This window comes from Eumetopias jubatus, unplaced genomic scaffold, assembly GCF_037043125.1.
Source record: "Eumetopias jubatus isolate StellerSeaLion01/CBP00866 unplaced genomic scaffold, mEumJub1_p1.0 scaffold_9, whole genome shotgun sequence".
In the NCBI taxonomy this organism is placed as follows: Eukaryota; Metazoa; Chordata; class Mammalia; order Carnivora; family Otariidae; genus Eumetopias; species Eumetopias jubatus.
In genome coordinates this window covers 118,651,311-118,676,249 of record NW_028274815.1, presented here as the reverse complement: position 1 = coordinate 118,676,249, position 24,939 = coordinate 118,651,311, and the positions used below count along the sequence as shown (strand labels likewise).

The 24,939-nt window shown below is 47.2% G+C and overlaps 2 protein-coding genes across 2 annotated transcripts in view; one reads left to right on the top strand and one right to left on the bottom strand.

Moving 5' to 3' along the window:
• The first annotated feature begins 1,443 nt into the window (after window positions 1-1,443).
• On the top strand, window positions 1,444-3,462 carry GHRH (growth hormone releasing hormone). The gene is made up of 3 exons (XM_028118823.1): window positions 1,444-1,523; window positions 1,843-1,947; window positions 3,339-3,462. The coding sequence occupies exons 1-3, from the start codon at window positions 1,444-1,446 to the stop codon at window positions 3,460-3,462; spliced, it is 309 nt and encodes a 102-aa protein (XP_027974624.1).
• A 7,739-nt stretch (window positions 3,463-11,201) lies between these two features.
• Window positions 11,202-24,939, bottom strand: part of RPN2 (ribophorin II) — a 59,161-nt gene continuing 45,423 nt past the window's right edge. Inside the window, exons 12-17 of the mRNA XM_028118591.2 lie at window positions 23,375-23,569; window positions 22,056-22,142; window positions 19,549-19,644; window positions 17,897-17,972; window positions 15,950-16,079; window positions 11,202-11,521 (exon numbers count right to left, since the gene is read on the bottom strand). Coding sequence (XP_027974392.1) covers window positions 11,509-11,521; window positions 15,950-16,079; window positions 17,897-17,972; window positions 19,549-19,644; window positions 22,056-22,142; window positions 23,375-23,569 — 597 coding nt within the window. The 3' untranslated portion in view covers window positions 11,202-11,508. The remainder of the gene's footprint in view (window positions 11,522-15,949; window positions 16,080-17,896; window positions 17,973-19,548; window positions 19,645-22,055; window positions 22,143-23,374; window positions 23,570-24,939) is intronic.

Genomic DNA, 24,939 nt, shown 5'->3' with positions numbered 1-24,939 from the left:
ACACGATGAGAAAAACTTCCTAACAAGAAGAGCTGGCTGGGAATAGCACATCCTGGTTTGGAGGTAGTGAGCTCCCTGTCACTCACTAGCAGAGAGCATTTGAGCAGGAACTGGAGGATTGCTGGTGGCAGTAGGGAGTGGAGGGGGTGCCCACCCAGGAGATGCTGCTCCCTCCAGTTCTGGGTCTCAAGGCATGCCTGGGTTAGTCAAGACCCTGGTGTCTGGTAGAAGGGAGATGATGCTCTAGGGAGGGCAGGCGAGCCCAGAAAAGGAAAGGTAATCCCGCCAGTACTGGCCCTGCTGGAAATCACTCTTCAACAGGACAGGAGAGAAAATGAAAGGCATGGGGTGATGTTGGGAAAGGAGGGGTTCCTGCCCCTCTCTGGGCTGGCTGGGCCCTTCCATGGGCCTGTGGATATCCTGCTGAGGAGGGGGCATGGTGAGTGGGGAGACCCAATTCCTAGGTAGCTGAGTCACCCCAACTTCCCTGCGGGCAGGGCTGAGTTGCCAGGGGAGCCTCGGTCCCCCACTGAGGCGGGTGCCTTCCCACGCTGCCTGTTCTCCCCCCGATTGCAAAGCACGGTGTCAGCAGGCCCCAATTAAGGGTAATTACATGATCTATTAGATGACTCTGCTGCACTGGTCCCCAGGCTCCTTGGTCTCTTCCAAGGCTAAATCCCCTTGGCGGAATCGAAACGTCTGGAGCAAGATGTATTGCTTTGCCTTCCCTCTGACTTCACACATAACAAAACAGGACAGGAGCCTGCCCCCTGAGTGGGTCTGATATGAGGTCATGGCTTCAAGTGTTTCAGAGAATTCCTTATGTGCCAGGCTACTCTCATCTCATCGAACCCTGACAAGGACCCTATGTAGTCAGTATTACAGACTCCATTTTATGGATAGGGCAACTGAGGCCCAAGGAGGAGAAGCCACTTGTCCTGGGACACACAGCTAGTGATGGTGGAACCCAGATATGAACTGATTTGTCGGACTCAGAGCCTGAGCTGTGGGCCCTGCTCACTGCTGTCAGCGCCACCGTGGGTGGGGATGGCTTAGGCGACCAGGGGAAGGTACCCCCTATCCCTTGCTGAGGCCTGAATTCCACATATAATGCCTTACAGCAAGGGGCAGTTTCCCTAATATCATTACTTTTCCATTCAACCCTATGGGGTCAGCAGGGTAACTTAACATGCCCATTTTACAGATGCAGAAAATGAGGTCAGAGCTTGTGACTGGCAAAAACAGGACTTGAACCCAGGCCTGTCTGACTTCCAGAGTCTGGGTTCTTTTTCCTACCTCACAGCCTCTAAAGGACAAGGACTCATGTTTGCATAGTGCCAAGCCCAGGGCTGGGCCCCACCAGCAAAGGGCATCCCTGTGGGCTATGGCTACACTTGATCTTCTCCTTCTGTCATTTTCCAGGAGCCGCCACAGGGGTGAAGGATGCTGCTCTGGGTGTTCTTCCTGGTGATCCTCACCCTCAGCAGTGGCTCTCACTCTTTCCCACCATCCCTGCCCCTCCGGTAAGTAGTCCTGCCACCAGGGCCTAGTTTCCCAATGTCCCCAAACCATCCCTGCAACCCAGTGGGGGATGAATTTGGGGGGGGTGCAGAAGAGAGCCCTAAGCTGGCCCCCAGCCATCTCCTCAGCAACCCCCACTGCTCATTTCTGGGAGAGGGGTGGACTCTGAGCTCCAGAGAAGCCTCCCGGACTGGGTCCTACCGTCTCTGGGGATGAACAGGGCAACGGGCAGAAGGACCTTACAGGGACTTGAGTACAGCTCCCCATTTCCTCGCCTGACCCTGCCACCCCACCCTTTGACCTCTGACTCCTTCCATATAGAATCCCTCGGTATGCAGATGCCATCTTCACCAACAGCTACCGGAAGGTGCTGGGCCAGCTGTCTGCCCGCAAGCTACTGCAGGACATCATGAGCCGCCAGCAGGGGTAAGCTGAAGTCCTAGTGATTTTTTCCCACATTTCGATGCATCAGAGTGTGGAGGGACTTTTGGTCCCTCCCCTTGGACAGCATCTGTCACTTCCCGATTTGCCATAGTGGAAGGGCCCTAATGTGAAGACTTACCTCTAACTACGAAATGATCATTGAACACCAACTCTGTGCTTCTCCCCATGCGAGGCTCCAATAGTCATAATACCGATGGTAGTTACCATTAGATCATAATTCTGTGCTGGAAACAAAGGCTCTGCACTGGGATATTTCCATGCATGCAGGACAGTGCTGGACACACAAGTATTAGCCATTACTCTTAGTTTCCTACCTGTAACAATCCTATGAAGTAGGTGCTGTTTACTCTCATCTTGTAGCAAAGTTAATAGCTTCCAAAGGACACACACCAAATAGTGGCAGGGCTAGGATCCAAAGAGCCCGACATCACAGCCTGCACATTTTTTTATTTTGAAGAAGTTCCACACTTACAGAAAAGTTGCAGCAATAATACAGTGGACTTCCACATCCCCTCCCCCATCTTCAACAATTACTACTGTTTTATCATATTTGCTGCCACGCACACGCACACACACACAAACACGTGTGCACGTTGTTATTATTTTGCTGAACCATTTGAGAGTAAACTGCAGTCATCACAACCCTTTACCCTTAAATACTCCTGCATGGTGCCTCCTAACAGCTAACAAAAGGACATTCTCAGACATAATCACAGAATAATTAGCACTTAAGTGTGCATATACACATTTCACCAATTTTCCCAAAATGTACTTTGTAGAAATTTTTAATGTTCCTGGTCCAGGATCATGGGTTGCACATAATTGTCATGTCTCTTTAGTTTCTTTTACTCTGGACAGTTCTTCAGTCTTTCATGACATTGACATTTTTTTTATTAGTAAAGGCCAATTATTCTTTATAGAATAGAAGGTCCCTCGTGTTGAATTTGCCTGATGTTTCATCATGATTAGATTCAGGTTATGCATTCACAGCAGTGATATTGTGTCCTTCTTGGTGCCCCATATCAGGAGGCACATGATGTCCCATTATTGGTGATGGTACCTTTAGTGGCTTGGTTAACATGATGTCCGCCAGGTTTCTCCTCTGTAAAGTTAATATTTCCCCTTTATAATTAGTAAGAAATCTGTGGGGAGATGTTTTGCAAATATGTATTTCACAGCCTGTATTCTTCACTACCAAATGCCTTCCTCAGTGTTGCTGAATCTAATTCCATTGGGTGGAACAGTCCACACCAGACTTTGGAAAAGGTATAGGGACCCACCTGTGTTGCTTACTTTGCCCTGGCCTTTCCCAGGCTTCTCCACATCCTACCCAAATAGCAACCTCAACTGTTGCTCTTTTTCTAATGTACTAGAGTGAGAAACCGGGAGCAAGGAGCAGAGGTACGGCTTGGCCGTCAGGTGGACAGTATGTGGGCAGGCCAAAAGCAGACGGCACTGGAGAGCGTCCTGGCAGCCCTGTTGCAGAAGCACGGGTAGGAGTATGTGTGTGCTCACACGTGTATGTGGTTAGGGACCTCAGAGGCTTCCTTCCCCATGGGTTGCCAGGAAAAGGAAAGAATCTCCACCTCTCTAAAGGTCTGGGGCTCTGCCAAGCAAACTGGGAACAAGGTCTCTCCTTACACACGTCAAGTCCTGGAGGAAGGGAAGAAAATGCGTGCTGGAGACAGGATCTTATCTATTGCTGTATCTCCAGTGTGAAGCAAGAGGCCAGGCTCAGTGTCTGTGTGTGTTAGTTACTCAGTAGTTCTGGGATAGGACCCAGGAACCTGAATTTTAACAAATGACCCAGGGGATTCTGATGCTGATGATCTGAGAGGCACACCCTGGATCCCTTAGCAAGTTCCCAAAACTATAAAGCCAAGGAAAGGCCAGCCCCTTCCAATACCCTCAGGCAGACTAGCATGGGCAGCACTCAGGAGAGGGAAAGATGAAGATGGCGGACGACGGTCATTCCTCCTGTCACTGACCCTCATGTTCCCACTGGGTGTCAGGGAAGATCAGGAATGAGAGCTCTTGTTTTACAGAGGAGGGAAACTGAGGCAAAGAAGGGGCAGCAGCTGGCCCCAAGTCCCAAGACCCGTTTGCTTCCCTTCTTCACACGGAGCTCTACTTCACAAAGTTTCCCAGGTTTGACGTGACCATTTGTGGGGAAACTGGTATATTTTTGAGCCTGATTTTATTATTTTTTTTTAAGATTTTTATTTATTTATTTAACAGAGAGAGAGAGACAGCGAGAGAGGGAACACAAGCAGGGGGAGTGGGAGAGGGAGAAGCAGGCTTCCTGCGGAGCAGGGAGCCCAATGCGGGGCTCGATCCCAGGACCCTGGGACCATGACCTGAGCCGAAGGCAGATGCTTAACGACTGAGCCACCCAGACACCCCGAGCCTGATTTTAAACTGTGAGCACAAACATGTCCCAGCATGGCTCTGCCAGTCACTTCTGCACCAACCTATTAAGCAAATCCCGTTCCCAGCAGAGCTCTCCACGAGCTCCCTCACCTTCTTCCCAACCTAATTAGACACCAAGAGCCCAGAGATCTCACCAACTACAGTCCTGTGGAGATACAAGCAGCAGACAGATGGGCAGGCTGCAGGAGGGGCGAGAACCAGCCTGGGAGGCACACAGCAAGCCAGCTTCCTTGTTTCCCCCTTTGTGGAGGGACGAGGAGCTCGAATCACCTCTAAGGTCCCTAAGACTAGAATTCTAAGAATAATGCCTCCCCCCAGGCGCTCACGCTGGTATTAAGGTCATCATTCACCTGCTTTATGGCTCCTGCCAGGCCCCAGTGGGGTAGGGTGGGGTGGCCCCAGGGAGGACCAGGTTCTAAGAATGCAGGTTTTGTTCCTGCAGGTTAAAAGCCAGAGACTTCACAGAGCAGGCAGGAAGGGGCCCGGAGGCTGCTCCAGCCATTGTTCCCCCTCTAGCGTAAGGGCTGCAAATCCCAGGATCTCCTGGGGGGCCTAAGGAAACAATGGAAGAATGAGTTCTTATACCTTGATAGTCAGAGGAGAGTGATCTGGAAGATGGCACATTTGTACCCCCACCACACTTTGTGTCCACCTAATGGCCCTGTGAGGAAACTGAGCTTCAGAATGATCTGTCCTCCCCTCCCTGGAAAAGTCGGCCGATGGCTACTGCATGCCAGGCTCTTGGCTGAGGGTACGGCAGTGGCTAGGGGTCCCTGCTCTCATGGAATTCATTGCTGCACCACCACACTGAAGCAGGCAGAAATTAAGCAAGTACCTGAACAGTGGATTATTTAATCTGTGATAAATGGTAAAAGATGTGAGGGGTGTGGTTGAACGTATGTGCGGGAAGGAATAACCTAATCCAACCCTGGCTGGGGATCAGAGGTGGCCCAGACTGCTCATCCTGACCCTGGAGTACCTATCACCCCAGTTCCAGGTGTCTTGGCCAAACGCACCCAGAGCGTCAGTCTCTCCAATTGAGTTTTATCTTTCTTTCTGCAGCAGGTATTCCCAAGGATGAAGACACCACCTGTGTTTTTTGCTACCTGCAGCCAAAACACAACCGGATCCAGTTAATCCTATTGAATCTCTGACCTACTTTTTCCATCATAAATACAATAAAATTCCCCCATACTGGTCTGCATCTCAATTTCCTTTTCTCTCCAGCCTAATTTTTTTTTTTATGTGTTTTACACAGAGTTACATTTCCCAAAGAGGTATTACAAGGTATACTACAAAACTAGCTAACGTTTACCAAATAAGTACTTGGAGTGGTGGCAGCTTGATGCATAGAATCTCAGAGGCTCCTCACACGGCCTGATGGGAGGTATTGGTATATTCACTTCACAGACAAAGCAATGAGGCACAGGAAATGTAACTGAACTGCCAAGGTCACTGCTGACAAGTGAGAGAACTGGGCTTCAAACCCAGGCAGGCCAGCTCAGAACCAGGCTCTTTACCATATCCGTCCACTCTGGGCCAAAGTCATCCTTCCTCCACTAGTGACTTGCTCATCTATGAGTGATATCATTTATTCATTCCGCAAATATTTATAGAGTACCCCCTACGTGCCAGGCACTGTTCTAGGCACTGGGAATACAACTGTGAGCAAAGAGGCAAAGCCCCTGATCTCATAGACCTTATATTCTAATGAGGGGGAAGAAAAATAAAAACAAGTAAGTATAGAATATGTTAGATGGTGGCGGTTGCCCAGGAGAGACATTTAAGGGACTGGAGCATGCCGGAGGGCAGTTTTGTAGCTATCATCCACACATGTGGTGTGCTGTGGTCAGGGAAAGCCTCAACGAGAGGGGGACATTTGACTAAAGGCCTGAAGGAAGAGAGGGGGTTGGCTATGTATCTGGGGAAAAACATTCCAAGCAGAGTGAAAACCCAACATAAAGGCCCTGAGGCAAAAACACAAAAGGAGCAAGAGCAAGGAGGCCAATGTGGCTAGCTAGAACATTGTGAGGGTACAAGCAGAAGCTGGCTGAGGGGGAGCTGGAGGCCAGCTCGTGGGGATCCTCAGAGGCCATGGGTGAGGACTCGGGATCTTGCTCTTGGCAGGGCAGGAGCCGTCAGAGTTTTTGTTTTTTTTTTTAAAGATTTTATTTATTTATTAGAATGAGAGAGAGAGAGAGAGAGAGAGAGAGCACATGAGAGGGGGGATGGTCAGAGGGAGAAGCAGACTCCCCACCAAGCAGGGAGCCCGATGCGGGACTCGATCCCAGGACTCCAGGATCATGACCTGAGCCGAAGGCAGTCGCTTAACCAACTGAGCCACCCAGGCGCCCCCGTCACAGAGTTTAAGTGGAAGAATGACATGAACTGATTTGCATTTTAAGTCACTCTTAGAAAGGGTCGAATTCTGGATACTTTCGTAGAGGAGAACTAATTTGCTGATGGATAGTATGTGGGGATTGGAGTGAAGTCAAGAATGATTCCAAAGTTTTTAGCCTGAGCAACTGGAAGGATGGAGTAGCCATTTAGGAGCTTTGGGGGAGGATAATTAGGAGTTGAGCGCAGAATTAGGGGTTTGGGTGTGGACCTATTGAGTCTGAGATGCCACTTAAGTGTCCAAGTGAGGATATTGTGGAGGCACCTGCATATGTAAGTCTGGAGTCCGGAGGGAGATCCCGGCAGCCAGTTTGGCTCGGGAGCCACCAACCCTGGAAGTTGGGAGAGTAGGTTAGATCACCAAAGAAGAAGAGAGGACATAGAGAAGCGGTCCAAGGACTTACCCCAGGGAATCCCTATATTTAAAGTTTTGCAGAAAGATGAGGAACCAGTGAGAGAGACTAAGAATGAGCAGGCAGTGAGATGACAGGGAAACTACAAAAGAGAGGAATTCCAGAAGCCAGCCGAAGACAGTGTTTCAAGAAGGAAGTGACCCAGTGTATCAAATGCTGCTGATTGGTCAAGACAGTTGAGAACTGACCAATGAAGTGACCATGGGAGCCCTGATGACCTGGCAAGAACAAACTGGGTACAGTGGTGGAGGCATAAGTCTGACTACAGTGGATTCAAGAGCAGATGATAGGAGAGGAACCAGAACTGGTAGGTATAGACCGGGCTGTCCAATATGGTGGCCACTAGCCACATGCAGCTATTGAACACTTGAAATATGTCTAGTACAAGCTGGCATGTGCTTTAAGTACAAAACAGACACTGATTTCAAAGACAGTATGAAAAAAGAATACAAAATACCAGTGTTTTTTATATTGATTATATATTAAAATAGATTTATTAGGTTAAATAAAAGACATGAAAATTAATTTCACCTTTTTATTTTTTTCTAAATGTCTTTCCTTTTTTAAATTTTTATTATTATTATTTTTAAGATTTTATTTATTTACTTGTCAGAGAGATAGAGCGAGCACAAGCAGGGGGAACGGCAGGCAGAGGGAGAAGCAGGCTCCCTGCTGAGCAAGGAGCCAGACATGGGACTCTATCCCAGGACCCTGGGATCATGACCTGAGCCGAAGACAGACACTTACCCAAGCGAGCCACCTAGGCGTCCCAAATATCTTTCTTTTTATTAAAAAAACAAACAAAATTCAATAAACTATTTTCAAATTTTATTTAAGTAATCTCTACACCCAACATGGGGCTTGAACTCACAACCCTGAGATCAAGAGTCACATGCTCCACTGACTGAGTCAGGTGCCCCTCTTTTTTTTTACTTTTTTATGGTGGTTACTAGAAATTTTTTTTTTTTTTAAGATTTTATTTATCTTGAGAGAGAAAGAGAGCAGGGGGAGGGGCAGAGGCAGAGGGAGAGAGACTCCTTAAGCAGGCTCTGCACTCAAGAGTGTGGAGCCCCACGTGGGGCTCCACCTCACTTTCCTGAGATCATGACCTAAGCTGAAATCAAGAGTCAGATGCTTAACAGACTGAGCCACCCAGGCGCCCCTGGTTACTAGAAAATTTAAAATCATCTGTGTGGCTTGCATTATATCTCTATGAGATAGTGCCGGTAGAGAATTCTTTTGAAGTTTCGCTGTAACGGGAAGCAGAGACCGGGAAGCCACTGACCACAAGGTGCCTATGTCAGTGATTACTCAGCTTTTTCTATTCATGGACCATTTCACCTAGGCCAGATACCTCCGCACATCACCTACCCTACACACGCCTCTTAGAATCCATGAATGTTCGTGGGGGGGGGGGGAGATCAAATTGTTCTGTATTTTGCTTCGAGTAATAGTTACACCAGTGTCATGAGATATAAAAATTCATTGAGCCGTACACTTAAGATCTGTGCATTTTGCTATAACTAAATTAAAAAAACTAGGAAAAGTCTGGATGATGAGATGTCTGTTTTGATAAAAAGTACAGGATGAATCGCAGCATTCTAGAGTTGCTGAGGACTCGGAGACAGCAACCCCACCCCGGTCCTTCTGCAGCCAGGGACATTCGGCGCTGACCTCGGGCCTGGCAGGCAGGTCTCCCGTCTCCCTGCACCAGAGCTGTGAAGCCAGTTTGATTCTTCACAGGCCGTAGACCACCTGCTCTCTCTGGGAGCCCCCAGTGTACCCTCCAAGAAAGAATGTCAAGCGTGGGAAAGGCTCTACAGGGGACCATTGTGGCTGGCTCTGGCGAGGAGGCCATACCAACAATGGGGGACAAAAGCCCCCTCCAGAGGAGAAGGCTGGCCTTTGAGGGCTGGCAGTCCACTTCAACCAAGAGAGGCAGGCAGGCCGAGAACCTGCCGAGGAAGGAGTACAAAGGAGGAAGCTGCTGGATGGTGGACGGGCCACGGCCAGCCTCCCTCCCCCAGACCCACCTGCTCATCTCTTTCCTCCACTCCAACAAAAGCAAAAACTGAGGCCTCTCTCAATTTCCAATTAATTTTTCAAATGAAATAATGAACACTGGGCCCTACAGCTACATATGCTTTTCGAAGGGAATGCAATTATAAAGGAAAAAAACCACAGTGGCAACAATTCCTGCTCTTTATCACTGTTAACTACAACACCAATGGCGTCGTGAAAGACTTCACCCCTCCCCGTGGAGGGGCTGGGAGCTTCTTATTCCCGTGGGGGTCCTACTTAAGATCGAGTGCCATTTTTTTCCCCTAAAGAAATGCTCTAGTCAATGGGGGACTTGTCGCTTTTAATGATAATCCCTTATGTTTGTATTAACTTCAAGTTCACAAAGAGGCTTCCCATCCATTGCTTCATTTGCTCCCTCCCACAGCCCCCTGGAGAAAGGCAGGGGTGGGAGGTCAGGTGCCCCGTGGAGTCCCACTGCCCGGAGGGAGCAAACCTGGGAACTGATTCCTGATTCCAGGGCAGTGCTCCGGCGTGGTTTCAAGACTCCAGGTCCCTCAGGAAATGCGAGCTGGGGAATCAGGTGAATTAAACAATCAAACAAACACATGGACTTGATGCAGACTGCTTACTTTGCTCCAACACACAGGAAAGAACAGTGATGGCCATATCTACGCTGATCAAACACTGAGTCAATGAGGAGGGTCGGGCACTTTGGTTTAAGTGTTTTGGGCATAACCTCATTTAATCCTTACAAAGCCCTTAGACATATTATTGCCATTTTACTGATGGAAAACCAAGGCCCTGAGGGACAAGGAGGGGCACAGCGGCTAATCAAGCAGGTCAGCTGGGACTCTAAACCACCATGGTTAATAGTCCTTAGAGAAAGCCAGGCCCAGCACTCACTGTGGCGTCAAAGAAAAACCAGAGTCAAATGGTAGTTAAAGCAGTAAAAACAGGTTTCATTCAGGACTGCAATACGGGGAAAGAGACCTCAGTACAGAACCGGGCTCAATTCAGAACACAGCATGGGCAAGTGGGAATTTATAGCCAAGGGGCAGGGTGGGGATCAGTGGATGGAAGAAGGAGCTTCCGGCTGAATGGACCTAACAGGGTCCTTGCTGAAGACCAGCCAGGGTGATCAGACATCACCTGAGGGGCAGTAGAGGATGTCCAGCTAAGCTGGAAAGCAATCTGATTAAAATCATTTCCACCCCCCAATTCAGGAAATACTGTTAGAATTACCTGTATTTCAAAGGTTATCTGAATGTATTTATGTTTCAACTAATAGAATTAGAGGCGATGAGCGGGAGTAGGTGTACACAACGAGGGGCTAATTAGGGAAGGTGCCAAGCACTGCGCCAAGCACTTCAGATGCACGAAGCTCCTTTACTTATACGAAGTGGGCACAGTTATTATCTCTCTTCCACAGAACAGGAGGCTTAGAGAACTGCAGCCCCCGGCCCCATGTCCCTCGGCCTCAACCAACCTAACAAGCGGTGACAGTAGGCTTGCCTGACACCTGATCTATCCACTGGACCATACTATTCACTACGACTTTTCTACAAATATTATACACCCTCTGGGTGATGGTCGTTCCGGCACAACTTCAAAAGGCGCATCCCCGACATAGGTGTGTCTGAGCCTAAGGATACTCATGTGGTCAGCCTCCTTTTAAGACAATCCCTCCCCTCCCCCACTACACACCAAGCCCAAACTGTCAAGGCAAAAGCAGAGGGGGCTTCAGATACCAACAGGGCTCCTTTGCAGACAGAAGGTGCCCACTGCTGGAGAAGAAAGGATGCTTGCTTTTCTAGGCAATTCTCAGTTCCGTTAGGCAAGAGGCAAGAAGGAGCAATGGAAAAAGGCCTGGAGAAAGACCATGGCCACTGTGTCAACAGTACTTCCCAATTAAGTCCTCCTGTTATGTGCCCTGGGGATCCCAGAAGCCTGAACAAACTTTCAGTCAGGCCTCTGTTCCTGTTATTCTCTTTATTCCAAAACAGATTAATTACAAATTTCAACTTTTCAAATGCAACACCTGGCAGCTAAGTTAGGAATATTCACAGCAGCTGGCTAGGGCACCGTGCCAAAGAAACGGAGTATCGGGGCTCACAGATATCCACTCTGTGTTGGGGAAACAGAAAAACAACAAGCAAAAGTATAACCACAATTTTGACTTTTTTCTGTTTAAATAAAGTTTCTTCATTCCTCTTTACAAACTGTGAATTGTTCTTGACTCCTTTTCTTGATACTCATTTCGGCTTTCTTCCTTCTTCTGGCACTAGTGTGCTGTTCTGAAAGAAAATGGGGACAAACATAGAATTACTGAGGTTTCAATTCACTGTTACAGTTCCTAACTGGTGACAACGGAGGGACCAAGGTCCTCTGCCATTGATAAGATCCCACTGTATTTATTTATGGCCCATCTCATTTCACAAGAGGTTGTGAGACAGCTAGTTCTAACTATAGCTGATGACGATGTAAATAAAAAACAATGACACAAACCTGACAACTAAGAAAGCGGCATATGGAGCTCTGAGGTGAGGGAATTCCAGGCACACCTCTCACAGTGCAAGGCCAAAAAGACAGTGTAAATTTCAACTAGGGGGAAGAAAAAGGAAAGCTTGAAGAGTGTTCGTCTTCAATCTCCCAGACTCCGGATCTGCCAAGCAGCCCGGGGCCCTTAGGGAGCTTGGAAGACAATACTCTGGCCATTCAGTACAGAAACCTGCACCATAGTCCTGCCATGCAGGACTCCTGTCATGTTCCTGCCAATGGTCAGCCTCAGCATCTGAACCTAAGAATGAGTCTCAAAAATGGGACTCAGCTCACAGAAAAATTTTAAGAGGGGATAAAAACCTTTCAATCTCTTTATTCCTTCTTTCCACATGGCTGTCCTTCCCTAGACTCAAAGAACTGATGGGGAAACACAGGAATGAAAATGACAATCCAGATGGCCACTGTGCAACCAGGAGGGTGAAGCAGCAAATGAGCGTTTCAGCAGCTCCAGCAAGCAGAGAGCCGACACGCACGCCGTCCCGAGCGGGCAGTTATACCCAGTGGTGAGGGCTGACATGACGGAGCCGCAGTCTTATAGGATGGCAGGCCCCAAGCCAATTAATCAGTAGTTCTGGGGGACATACACAGGCACAGAACTAATCCTGAGGGCCGAAGGGAGTGCTCCTAATTCCCTGCCAACACCCAGGTACACTAAAATGTGTGTGCTCTGAAACGTCCGTGCAGAGAGGAGAGCATGAGTACGAAGGAAGGAGCGGAAAGGCTAGTGGCTCATAAGCCACCATCTTGGCTAAGAAGTTATACCCTCTATGAAGCCTCATCAAATCAATGTACGTCCTCAGATCAAAAGCACTTAGCTACCAGAGACTTTCCTTTAAAATACTAGGTCCCAACCTCTGGAAGTCCCAAATGTCCACATGATCAAGCATTTTTCCTTTCTCTCAAGCAGTGTGATTTGGGGGTAGCAGCAGCGTGAGGGTAGACTATCTACATAGCAAGAAAAAAAAATCAATCCAGAGTTATTTCAAAGAATTAAAGAGCTCAATAGTTAGCAGAAAGGACTAGTTCAAAAGTGAAATCCCAGAGCAACTCTAATTCAGGACAAAACCAATTGGGTATGTGAGGGAATGGGGGTGGGGACAAGGGACTGACTACACAGGGGAGCTTTCTCAAGTGTAGAAATAGTCTGTCTTGACTGAGGTGGTATTTACATGATCGGGTAAATCTGCCAAGATTCACAGATTGTACACAAAAATGGTGAATTTTACCAGATATAAATGATACCTCGATTAAACCCGAAAAAACCAAAACCAAGACAAATGCAGTCTTTCTGTTGAGGGTTAGAGGTACCAGCTTCTGCTTACACGTCAGTGAAAAGGTTCCACAGTCTATGCTTTTGACGACCTCTCTGATTTGCAGAGGATTAAACATTAGATGGCTCCGTTGCTTTGGCAGGGATCAGGGAACACAAATAAAAACTCAGATACCTCCCTCTTCTCTCTGTTGGCCTAGTACAGGTGTCAGCAAATGCCAAATCCAGCCCACCACCTGTTTTTGTAAATTAAAGTTGTAATGGGGGGCGCCTGGGTGGCTCAGTCAGGTAAGCGTCGGACTCTTGGTTTCGGCTCAGGTCACGATCTCAGGGTCGTGGGATCGAGCCCCGCATCAGGCTCCCCACTCATCTTGGGGTTGCGTGTCCCTCTCCCTCCGCTTTTGCCCCTCTCCCAGCTTGTGTGCATGCACTCTCTCAAATAAAATCGTTTTAAAAAATAAAGTTTTATTGGAACACAGCCACGGTCATTTGTTTACAGTCTACTTCTGCTTTCACATAGCAGTGGCAGAGTTGAGCAGCTGTGACAGAGGCCATTCGGTCTGCAAAGCCTAAAATACTATCTTTCCGGAATACTTTTGCTGATCCCTAGTCTAGAGGAGTTGAATAATGAAGCAGACACTCCCTCTCCTTCCTTCCCTTCACCTTGCCTCCACTTCTGTCCTCATCCCAGGATTAATACCTAGAGAATGGGTGATCTTTCACGTGACATTTTAGCCACACAGGGAGCAGCCCTGAACTACACCCTTTGTTTTAGGAACCAGGGTTCTGATGCTGACTTTGAGCTATGGCCAATAGTCCTTCATAATTGCGTTTCACCAAACCATACTGCTTGACCCAAAGATTAGTGTTATAAAAAGGCCTAGAAACAGTGACAAGGTGTGCCAGGATTTGCCATGGGACCGTTTTGTGAATTTAGATGTTCTGAATGGGGTCCCCATTCAAGAAGTCCAAGGTTGCCTCTGTCTTCTCAACTCCACTCTCCTATAAACACAGAGAAAGGGGCTGCTATCTATAAAGTACCCCATGGACATAAGGGAGGATGGAGTCTAATGTAGTCAAAGCCAGATCAGAGTTACCCCATCAGTTGGGCTAACTCAGGGAGCTTTGATTTTTGCCCTGGTCCAGGAAGTGGGAACATGGCCCCAGAATTCAGCTTTGGCTTGGGGAAGGTGGGGAGGAATGAGTGGGCTGAAAATCAGATAAACAACTGACATGCACGAGGTGGGCAAGATGGGAAAGGGGCCCTGCTTCTGGGATGAGTCCACCCTTCATCTTTACCGTAGTGTCCTATATTTTGCCAATCTACTGCTCTGCTCTGCAGCGATCCTGCCAAAGGAAAGAGGGTTTGAGAATCAAGAAAGGACAGTGGGAAGAGAAATAAGCTTGAGAAAAGAAATGGCAGCAAACACCCAACCAGAGCTTCCGTTAGGGTCAATGATTTCCCCAGTGGCAGTTTGTTCTAGGACTCACAAAGACAGCAACAGAAGAGTGGGCTTTAACTTTCTGTATAAGGGGTGTGTGTGTGTATGTGTGTGCGTGCATGTGCAAGTGTGCATGCGTGTGCTGGAGAGGGGATGAGAACCATGGTCTCTCTCCTCAGAAAATGTACACAGTTTTAGGATTCCAGATTAGGACCTCCTGCTAAGCAGAATCTAAATCTACCTCACCTTCCCCTTGATTTTGTTCATCTTGTGTGGGCAACTTCCAGAAAAGAGAGAACTCCACAGAGTGCAGCCCTTTGGCTCCCTGGGGCCTGGACTGGCTGCTGCCAGGGAACAGGGCCCTGCTTAGAAAAAACAGCTGAATCCCTGGCTCTTTCTCAGATGCAATGCACAGCTGCGAAGTGAAGGCTGCTGGAGGGGCAGAGAAATGAAGCAGCTGCTGCGGCCGGCGCTCAGAGACGCTCTGGCGGAACGTGGATTACTAAAGCGAAGTGAGGGAGCATGTCGGGACCAGTCTCCAAGGCAAGGCTCTCAGAAAGCTCACGATGGAGACTCGAGCAGGCTGAGACACGTAGCTCTCGCGCCTACCAACGGTCTCTGAGAAAGCCTCTGATCTGACCCAGTGAACTGGAGCCGTGCTGGAGGGCACACTCTTTAGTTCGATTCTTACAGCAAACGTCTTAGAGGAGAAAGCAGGGCACATCTGAAACTGTTAACTTCCAAAGGTGAAAGCAACTCTGACCTTTTCTTATTGACCTTTACGCAGCTGAAATCACCCAAGTTCTCATAAAGTCAAATCAATGAGAAACACCTATGTGACATTTAAATGTGCCTCTCATCCAGGTTCGGAAGTCAAGCTGCCGCCGCCGCGCTGACATCCGACCACTTATGCGAACCTAAGGTGGTCTGGTTGTCAGGGCCGTGGTGGAGGCTACTGAGCAGGGCTCCCTGTTGGGGGCCTCCTATAACCTGCAGCAATTTCGGAGTGGGGGAGGGGCTGGGAAGTGCACGGACCTCAGGCTGAGGAGGAAAAGCTCCAGTGGGTCTGTCAGGGGTTACAGAGGAGGAATTCTCTGGGGCCCGGGAAGAGGGCAGCATAGGGTTCTCTGTGGCAGTAGTGAACATTTTTATACCAGCCAGCACATTACCAACAATCTTCGGCCACACGTATTCTAATCCATTTTAATCTTCATAAAGAAATTTTCTTCTCTTATTCTAATGTGTCAGGGCATAAATCACTGTGGTTTTAATACATTTAAAGCTGATCACCAAGGCCCTTTTCTGACTTAAAAGACTGGATTAAGGTGTCACACTTGCCCCCAAGGATCCGAATCATCCTACCACAAACTTGTTCAAAGAGCTGGGTGAGCAGAGCTGACAAAAATATTTCTAATCCCACGGTGAGTCCCTGGCCCATCCCCAAGCCTTACCTCTTGATTGCCTGCTGGGCCAGCATCCGATTGCCAGCCAGAAACGTCACACTGCCCAAGATGGCCAGGTACTTCAAGGTCTGGAACATGTTGAGCTGAGTCCAATAGACATACATGAGCCCCAGCATCGCTGCAGGAACAGATGTCATGACAGCCAATTAAGTGAAATAGTGACAATTGCCTCGGGCAGAGGACAGTTAGGAACAGTAACTGCTGGATTCTGAAGAAGTGTCTATTTCTACACCAGCTGGTTTTATTCCTTTTATCCGATGCCAGAAAATAAATAACTCAATATACCTACTTTGGCTACCAAAAAATCCAGAGGTAAAAATCAGACCTCAGCACCTCAGCTACTTTAACTATCTTGTTCCATGTTCCAGCTCACATCTGTTTTATTGTAGGTTTTATTTTTATTTTTTATTTTGTTGTTGTTTTTTAAACATGATTGTCCTATTATATTCAGGATTCATTTTTCAAATTCTGAACAAAAGCATGCAGATTAAATAAATGAATAATTTCCTTTCCATTACAAAAAATGATTAAGGGTATTTTGCCAGTGTGACTAGGAAGGAAGCAAGGAGCACTAGGGAGGAAGGGTTTGTGAAAAGGGCTCAGGTCTGGGCACTGGGAGCCCTGGGTTCTGGTCCAGGCTCTGCCCTTCCCAGCTACTTCCATTTCTCTGAGCCGCCATTCTCTCACTTGTCAAACAGGGATCATAATTCCTGCCCTGGGCACCCCCATCAGGGTTGTGATGAAAATCAAATGAGGGAATGTGCACAAAAAGCACTCTGGCAAGGAAAGTCATGGCTCTAAACAAATTTATATTCAGGTTTTGTTCTCAGCCTGACTCAGGAGGGCTATCACTCAAATCCAGTAACTGGGCTGGAGAGAAAGGTCATCTTGTCAATTTTGCCCAGAAGGATGACGGATGAACTACAGCAGGGGTTCTTAACCATTTCTGAGGTCATGGACCACTGTGAGAATCTGATCAAAGTTATGGACTCCCTCCTTCCCCAGAAAAACACAGACACACATTTGCCTAGAATTTCAAGTGATTCATCTGTGGAACCCCCCAGACTCCGCACACTATGGACACACAGAGGGTTACTCCTGAAAGAGTCAATGAAATCAGAAAAGACTACTGAAGTCTCACGGCACCTGGGTGGCTCAGTCGGTTAAGCTCTGCCTTTGGCTCAGGTCGTGATCCCAGGGTCCTGGGATCGAGCCCTGCGGTGGGCTCCCTGCTCAGCGGGAGAGTCTGCTTCTCCCTGTGCCCACTGCTCGTGTGCATTCTCTCTTTCTCTCACTCACTGTCTCTCTCAAATAAATAAATAAAATCTAAATAAATAAAATCTTAAAAAGAAAAAAAGAATACTGAAGTCTCAGTAAAATGCAAGGCACCACAGATCCAACAGGGTCAAACATCTCTGAAATGCTTAGCTGATTTGTGAATTTACTGTCTTGTTATGTTTAGGTACAGAGTTCTCAAGGGAACAATGCAGAACAGTGTGTCCAATTGTGGAAGAAACTGTTTTCTATTACTGTCCAGACACAGCCGCCAGCAAACGTGAAGATCGATAGACAGTGGGGAAAGATAACCTTTGGAAACTGCATTAACGCTCTTCATCCAGGAAGATGGCTCAGTGTAAAAATACGATAAGTGAGTAATCTCTGGAAATGAACAGGGCTTATTGAGTAGGGGTAAATGGCCAGCCACCAGGAGCCTAGCACACTGAAACGCAAAATAATGACAGCTGTTCTAAGCTGATGGACCAAACAGGTTTATCATCATATTCACTGTCCTAAAAGGCCGGGAGGAAGCGGGAAATGTTATGCTATTAAGTCATTATATAGTTAATAGGTTGTGGGTCTACTTAACAGGGCTTTTGCGTGGGCGGGCAAAATGTCAGAGGAGGTTAAATGGAATTAGCGGCCTGGGGTGCTTACCAGCATGTCCCAGGTGAAAGATGATCGTGCTTGGAGCAAAAGTGAAGTTGGAGACATTGGCACCAATCCGGATCCACTGAATGATGGGGAGAAATAAATTAAAAAGACATTAGAACTTGAAAGGGAAGACAACACATGCCACGTCGATGCTAATCCAATGAACAGCCCCAAGGGCTTAAAAGTTCATGCATACTTGAAGGACAGGAAATTTTTCCAAGTGACAACCACCCTATTATAAGTCCTCGGGGAAAAAAAATTGTTCCCTTTCCTCTTTAGAAAGGCATTCGGACATGTGCTTTCGAATGTGCTTGGGTAACTCAAACCTGAACATCCTTTTTAATGACAGCAAACTTTTCTATTTTAACGCAGGTGAAACCACGAAGCCGAAAGGTCAGAGACCGCAATTATGATGAAGTCACCGGCACTCAGCCTAATTCCTCTAAGTACGGGTAAGGTAAGCCCCCTGGCAGCCGGCAGGGTGCGCACTTTTGCTCCGGGTTCCGTGCCGTTTGGAATTCTGATCACTCAAATATGAGAACAGGTGCACCTACTCAACACTGGGTTGCTGAAAGATCATGTCGTGCCTCCCAGATTTAGAATGACCAATAATTACTTCACTGAAATTAATGAACGAATTAGGAACACAGGCAACTAACCTCCCAAAAGTAAGAGCTACTGAGTTTTCCATGCAGTTCTCAAAATTCTCTGAACTTTGAGGATATGCATCTCATAATTTTTAAAGAGAGACAAAGAAAAAAATTGGTTAAAAAAATTCAAACAGTACATTAAAGTATAAAAATTTCCTTCCTTTGTATTGCCTAAAAGGTCCTCTCCTGGGAGGTGACCGACACTAACCAATAATGCCTTTTTAACGTTTTTACACAAGGAGGATCATACAAACTACTATCCTACCCCTGACCTGCTTCACTCAGTAAGACATCATGTTAATCTTGTCATATCAGCATATAAATCCATCCATTCTTTTCTTTTTTTTTTAAAGATTTTATTTATTTGACAGAGAGACACAGCAAGAGAGGGAACACAAGCAGGGGGAGTGGGAGAGGGAGAAGCAGGCTTCCCGCAAAGCAGGGAGCCCGATGCGGGGCTCAATCCCAGGACCCCGGGATCACGACCTGAGCCAAAGGCAGATGTTTAACGACTGAGCCACCCAGGCACCCCTATCCATTCTTTTAATAAACTTGCATATTATCCCATTATATGACGTACCATAATTTATTTAACACTAGCTTTTATGAGGACTTTGGGTTGTTTATAGTTTTAGGCTCCAAATGCTGAAATGCACTGCCTCTGTACCCTGCTTTTATAGAGCTATCAGCATTGGGCTTTGCTTTTTCCACACTTGACCTCATCTGAACACTCTTAGAGAGCATCCAAATCCATGTACTTTTATCATTTTTAGTGGCTGTTAGGGACTTTCTCATGCCCTTCATTAATGGATCAGTTTACTTGGCTGCTCCCTCGGAGTGGGGAATTTTAGTTATTCTAAAATTTTTTGACCATCGGTTAGGTCACAGCTGCTGGACCTCTTTGGAGCTGTGCTGAGGCCAGAGCACAAAGCCTCCTTTAGAACAGCTACATCTGCTGAGTCTGGCGCCAGACACACGCTGCCCATGCTAATTACAGCTACTCACCAGAGCAAAGAGCAGGAGCAAGGGCGAGAGGATCAGGGCGGTGAAGGTATTGGACACCACTGTGGGGGGTCTCTTCTCAGGCTCTCGGAACAGGTGCTGCCGAAAGAAGACATACCAACAGTGTTGAAGAATGTGCCCTTTCCAGCAGGGGCTGCCATGTATACCAGGGACCAAAATGCCAATGACAGTCAAGAAGAAATGCTTCCCAGAGGCTACACCCCCCTGGCAGAGAGTGGACACTTGGCCTTTTGCCTCCTCTCAATGCTGGCTTCTACTCGCAGAGGTCTTCTTCCGAAGACACCGGTGCCGGCTCACTACTTGGTCAACCCTCTTTTTCCCTCAAAGACTCACTGCCATTTAGAAGTTAGAAAATACAACCCATCCAATGGCATTTGCCTACTGTCAAAGAGGGTGTCTGTGGGGGACGGGGGTGGGGGGGGCCTGGGTGGCTCAGTTAAGCATTTGACTTCGGCTTAGGTCCTGATCGCAGGGTCCTGGGATCTAGCCCTGCACTGGGCTCCCCACTCAGCAGGGAGTCTGCTTGTCCCTCTGCCCTTCGCCGTACTCATCATCTCTCTCTCTTTCTCAAATAAATAAATAAAAATCTTAAAACAAAAAGAGGGTGTTCAAGTACATGGATGGTTTAGGTGACAGACATCCAAGGCAGGACTCTGAATTTCATAATGCTTCTGGGCTCCTAGGGTGGCACTATCATATGCTGCTGCCCGACTTAAGTTAGCTAACTGGGGTAACCTCACTCTCCTTTACAACTTAAAAAAGGCTCACTATGGATGGTTCCAACCATAACTTACCTCTTCTGCATCCAGCCCATGGCTCTAAGGAAGCCCTAAATAAACTTTCTCCCTTCCTTGTTCTGCCCAATTTCTGGAATTGAACCAGAAAGCTGGGCAAGCATTGCTTTGGTATTTCTTTGTTTTATTTGTTTTACTTTTTTTTCTAAGAAACTCTACATGAAGATCTTTGGGAAGCTCATCTAGATAGTGTCATCCAGGAAAAGCAGGGATGGATTGGGAGTCCAGAGACTTCTATCTGGGCCCAAGTAAAGGGGCAAGTTGCTTTACCAATCTTTGCCTCAATTTCTAGCTGGAAAGTTGGGGGTGGGAGGGCGATGACCATCCTATTAGACTTGTAAGGAGGCTGTAAGACCAAATGTGATAGGGCATCTGACTATGCTTTGTAAGCTCTGACACATGCAAATTTAACTTTTTTTCAGACTTTCTTCCAATGCATAAACTTGTATCTGTCTTTCCTTGCCAATGTCCAGCCAACCCAGCTCCATGATGAGGCAGCCCCACCTGGGAGTCCTGTTCCCAAATTTTCGCCTCAGCTCGTCTTTGCTGCCGCTGCCATTAAGGGATCTCTAACACTGTCCCTGGCAGTTGCTGCCGCCTAGTCCACCCTACAACTCAGGCTGCACCCTTCATCACCACGGTCATACGTTCTACAATTTCACTGCATTTGACAATCTTAAACAATGCTATATCAACATTAAGAGGATTTCAAAAAGAATCCTACTACGACACCCTTTGGGCCCTTGTCTTTTTTTTTTTAGTGAAAAAGGAGTAAGTAGTCTGCCTGAAACATTTCAACATTAATTCATATGTGGTCTGAATAGTTTCCATGTTACTACAGTATGATTATTTCTCATGACTGCAAAATAGCCCACTGAGTGCGTCCACCTCCATTTCCTTAACCAGTGGCTCAAACTGCTTAACGATTACTAGCTTTATTTCGTTTTGTTTATGTTTATTTTGTAAAATGTTTTAGAAACTTTTCAAAGTCTTTCTTTCCTTTTTGGTTACCTACTTTTTTTTCTTTTTTTCAAGATTTTATTTATTTATTTGACAGAGAGACACAGCGAGAGAGGGAACACAAGCAGGGGGAGTGGGAGAGGGAGAAGCAGGCTTTCCACAGGGCAGGGAGCCCGATGCGGGGCTCAATCCCAACCTGAGCCGAAGGCAGACACTTAACAACTGAGCCACCCAGACACCCGTGGTTACCTATTTTGATGCTCACTACAGTCTCATGAGCTGAGCTGGGCAGAGACTGCTAACTGTGTGCACAGAAGGTGAGTCTTTGGAGAGAGAATTGCCTGGGGGAGGAAAGCCCTGTCCTCCTGCCCAGGTGAGTTTTCCACCTAGAGGTCCCAACAGCCCTGATTTCTGCAGGAGCAGTGAGGAAGAAAGCCAAACCCACCCGTGCTGTAGCTCTCAAGCAGCCAGCTTAAGGCTGAATCTTCTGGATGCTTAGGAAAAATAGCCTCTTATTTTATGTCCAACTATCTACTTTCAGGAAGCTGAACACTGGGCTCTGAATCTGTTTCTTCAAGCTCTAGGATGGGACTGATATTTGTCCTAATTCACAGGGTGGCGAAGCCCACACTATGAACGGGCTGAAGAAGCAGCCAGAACTGCAGCCCAGGCGTTTACTGCCTGTTTCATGTTTCCCCTCCATGTTTAGTGCAGGAGCCCCTAGGCTTCTGATACCTGAATTTCCTGTTTGGGGGTGAAAAGGTTCTTGGACAGGACAGTCGAAGGAGCATCTTCTTCAGGGAACTTGATGACCACATCGGCCTAAAAAAATAAGGGCAGTTTTTAAAGGCAAGGGCAGAGAAGGGGTTGAAACTCGTCAGCAGGGTAGCCTCCTCTAACTCACATCCAGGACCATAACTGAAAATAGCTCCAAGCAGTCCAATCACTTCTGATCCATTAGCTGACAAACTGGGGCAGTAAAAATTTCAAGAACAAAACAAGTATTTGTTGAAAATGCTTTTTAAAGCAAGAGTTCCAATTTTCTACTGGCCTGGTGAGCCCCACAGAGCTGCTTAATACAAAAATCCCAGCTGGTATTCAGGCTGTTACAGCTGCAATCAGAAACTGCTTGGTGTCCCTGTGAAGTGTGATTTAGTCACAGAAAAAAAAAAAGAAAGAAAGAAAGGAAGGAAGAAAAGAAAATGTGCTCTTGTACAAAAAACAGCCCAAAGTCCAGGAGAAGAAAAAAAGCTTTGCCTACAACGCAAAGAAATACAGCTGCCCCTTTGTCTTGCAGAGGGAGCGACCACCGTTCAGGGCCTGCGCTTTGGCCTCTACTACCTTTCCAACCACCTCCTGCTCTGGACCAGTCTCAGGTACTCCAGCAAAATGGACCCATTTAGGTCTCACCAAAAGCACCTTCTGCAGGCTCTTCCCTAACGATCATTCCACAGCCCCCAGATATATACTCTGATAAACCTTGCAATTCTTCAACCCCTGGCTCGAATGTGATCTTTCAAGTTTGTCTTTCATCACACCAATCAAAGGTGAGATATGTAGGTGAGAAGCACTATGTAAACTATAACACAGTAGGCAAATGTTGGTTAATAGTTTATGAGCATCTTGCATTAGATTCTACAACTAACTATCCCAAACCATCCCGAATTATCACAATTCAACTCTTACCCTCTCCCACCCCACCCTGAGGCTGTACTGCATCTCAAAGACCGGGGCCTTTATCTCTTACATCTATGGATTCCCTATAGCATTTTGCTATAAAATGAAAACCTCCTTCAAGTGTAACTTTTCTAGAAATTCGCTAGGAACCACGAGGGCAAATTTAGCCTCCATTCACTCATTCAATTACTACTGATCAAGCACTAGGTGCCAGGCCATGTGCATACTCCTAAGACTTCTAGTGGAAAAGAGCACAAGCCCTCACCTCACCAGGCCTATTTACTGCCCTGCACAGGCGAGGCTAGGGGGAAAAAAAAGCTGTCTCTGTGGGTGGCACAGCCACTCTTGCCTTGGTCAAGGCGCATCTGGGCACATACCACATTCCAAAGGATTGGGTTCTTCAAAGTAGCATCTCCGATGATCAGATAGAGAGTGTAGGTGCCGGATGCAGAGTCAAATTCGATCTTTCTCTCGGAGGTATCCAGTTCAAACTTGTACACATTCTTGCTGTCTGGCTCAGCAACAAACACCACTTCCTGGCCCGTCTTCTGGTTATGGAGTCGGACAAATGTCTGGATGGAACAGTACTACAATCTTTAATCTGATCATTTCAAAACTCCCTCTATGCCCAACACCAAATCAACAAGGCAACAGACTGTTGGCTCTTTTGTCAAGGAGTGGCCGTCCCACTCTCGGCACCAGCTCCGAGAGCAGGGCTCACTTTTTGTTAGTATAAGAAATTTAACTTAGGGGTCCAGCCAATTCTCAACTACTTGGAGGCTGAATGCCCAGTTTGGAGATGATTTAAGCTCTTTGCTGCCGCTGCAATTTCTTCTTCCTGCCAGCCTTTTGGCCACTTTGCTGCCCAATTAACTTCTTCACCAGAGGGTGGAAAGAAGGGAAATGAGGTGGAACTGTAAGAGGCCCATTTTCAATTTCCTAGTGCCTCCAGCTAAAGATTTAGTGGAAGAGGCTTGGGGATTGATAGCAAGGCAGAGTTCTAACTGAGCAGAGCAGCCTAGTGTCACAGAGAGAGCCTAGGCTCTGAAGACAGGCAGATTTGCATGTTACGTAACCTCCTCAGGCCTTGAGCCCTTCATCTTTACGAGAGAAAGATGGTGGTACATCTGTGTCCAGATTCACAATGATGAATGCAAAGCATTTAGTGCCGGGCCTGGTATAATGCTAGCCAGTCAACAAACAGTAGCTGAGATTCTCGTCAGCGCGATGGTCCAAGTCTAATCACTTTATCCTGGCCAGTGGCATGAGAAACTAAGGCTTCTGCATATTAGAATTGCAGCAAAATTTAACATCCATGCAGAGCTTTTCTCTCAGCTGTTTCGAAATAAAGGATTGAACAAGACAGGTAGACTGGTTCCATTTAACAGATCATAAGGCATGAGGATTAAATGAGTTGCCATGGTCACACAATTCAGCGCTGGATCCATGGGAAAAAATGTAAATCTCATTTGTTACTTTACACCTGGGCAACAAAGAACAACCATCAAAGTATTTAGGGAAAGGGCCCAAAGATGTGAAGCATCCTGCCTACGGCAGTCTTGGCCAAAAATGGGATTTAAGAGCCCGGATGCTGCCTGATCTTCCTCCTGCCATACCCAAGGGCAGGTGGCAGCCAGGCTCACCTGCAAAATGCAGGCCCTACCTGGGAGGTCTCTATGCCATGGTTCTGAAGCATAATCTTGGGTGAGACAAGTATTCAGTTAAAGTCACACTTCCTCACTAACTCTCCCTGTCCTAGCCCTAATCCCACCAATTTAGTCTCGTGATTTCTTCTCTTCACATTCTTTCCTCCCTTGTGCTGTTTTACTGGCAAATGTCATTCTGAAAAGGAGCTGGGAAATGCTAACAGGTTGAAGTGCTTTGAGTCAGTGAGCCATGGCTAAGTGCCCTGACTGAGCTCTCTGGAGCTCTCTGGAGCTGG

What these genes read in the sequence shown, in the direction of transcription:
- GHRH (XM_028118823.1), top strand. Translation starts at nt 1,444, where the DNA reads ATGCTGCTCTGGGTGTTCTTCCTGGTGATCCTCACCCTCAGCAGTGGC. An exon ending in CCACCATCCCTGCCCCTCCG is followed by an intron (nt 1,524 to 1,842) that starts GTAAGTAGTCCT and finishes CCTTCCATATAG; the next exon opens with AATCCCTCGGTATGCAGATG. An exon ending in ATCATGAGCCGCCAGCAGGG is followed by an intron (nt 1,948 to 3,338) that starts GTAAGCTGAAGT and finishes CTAATGTACTAG; the next exon opens with AGTGAGAAACCGGGAGCAAG.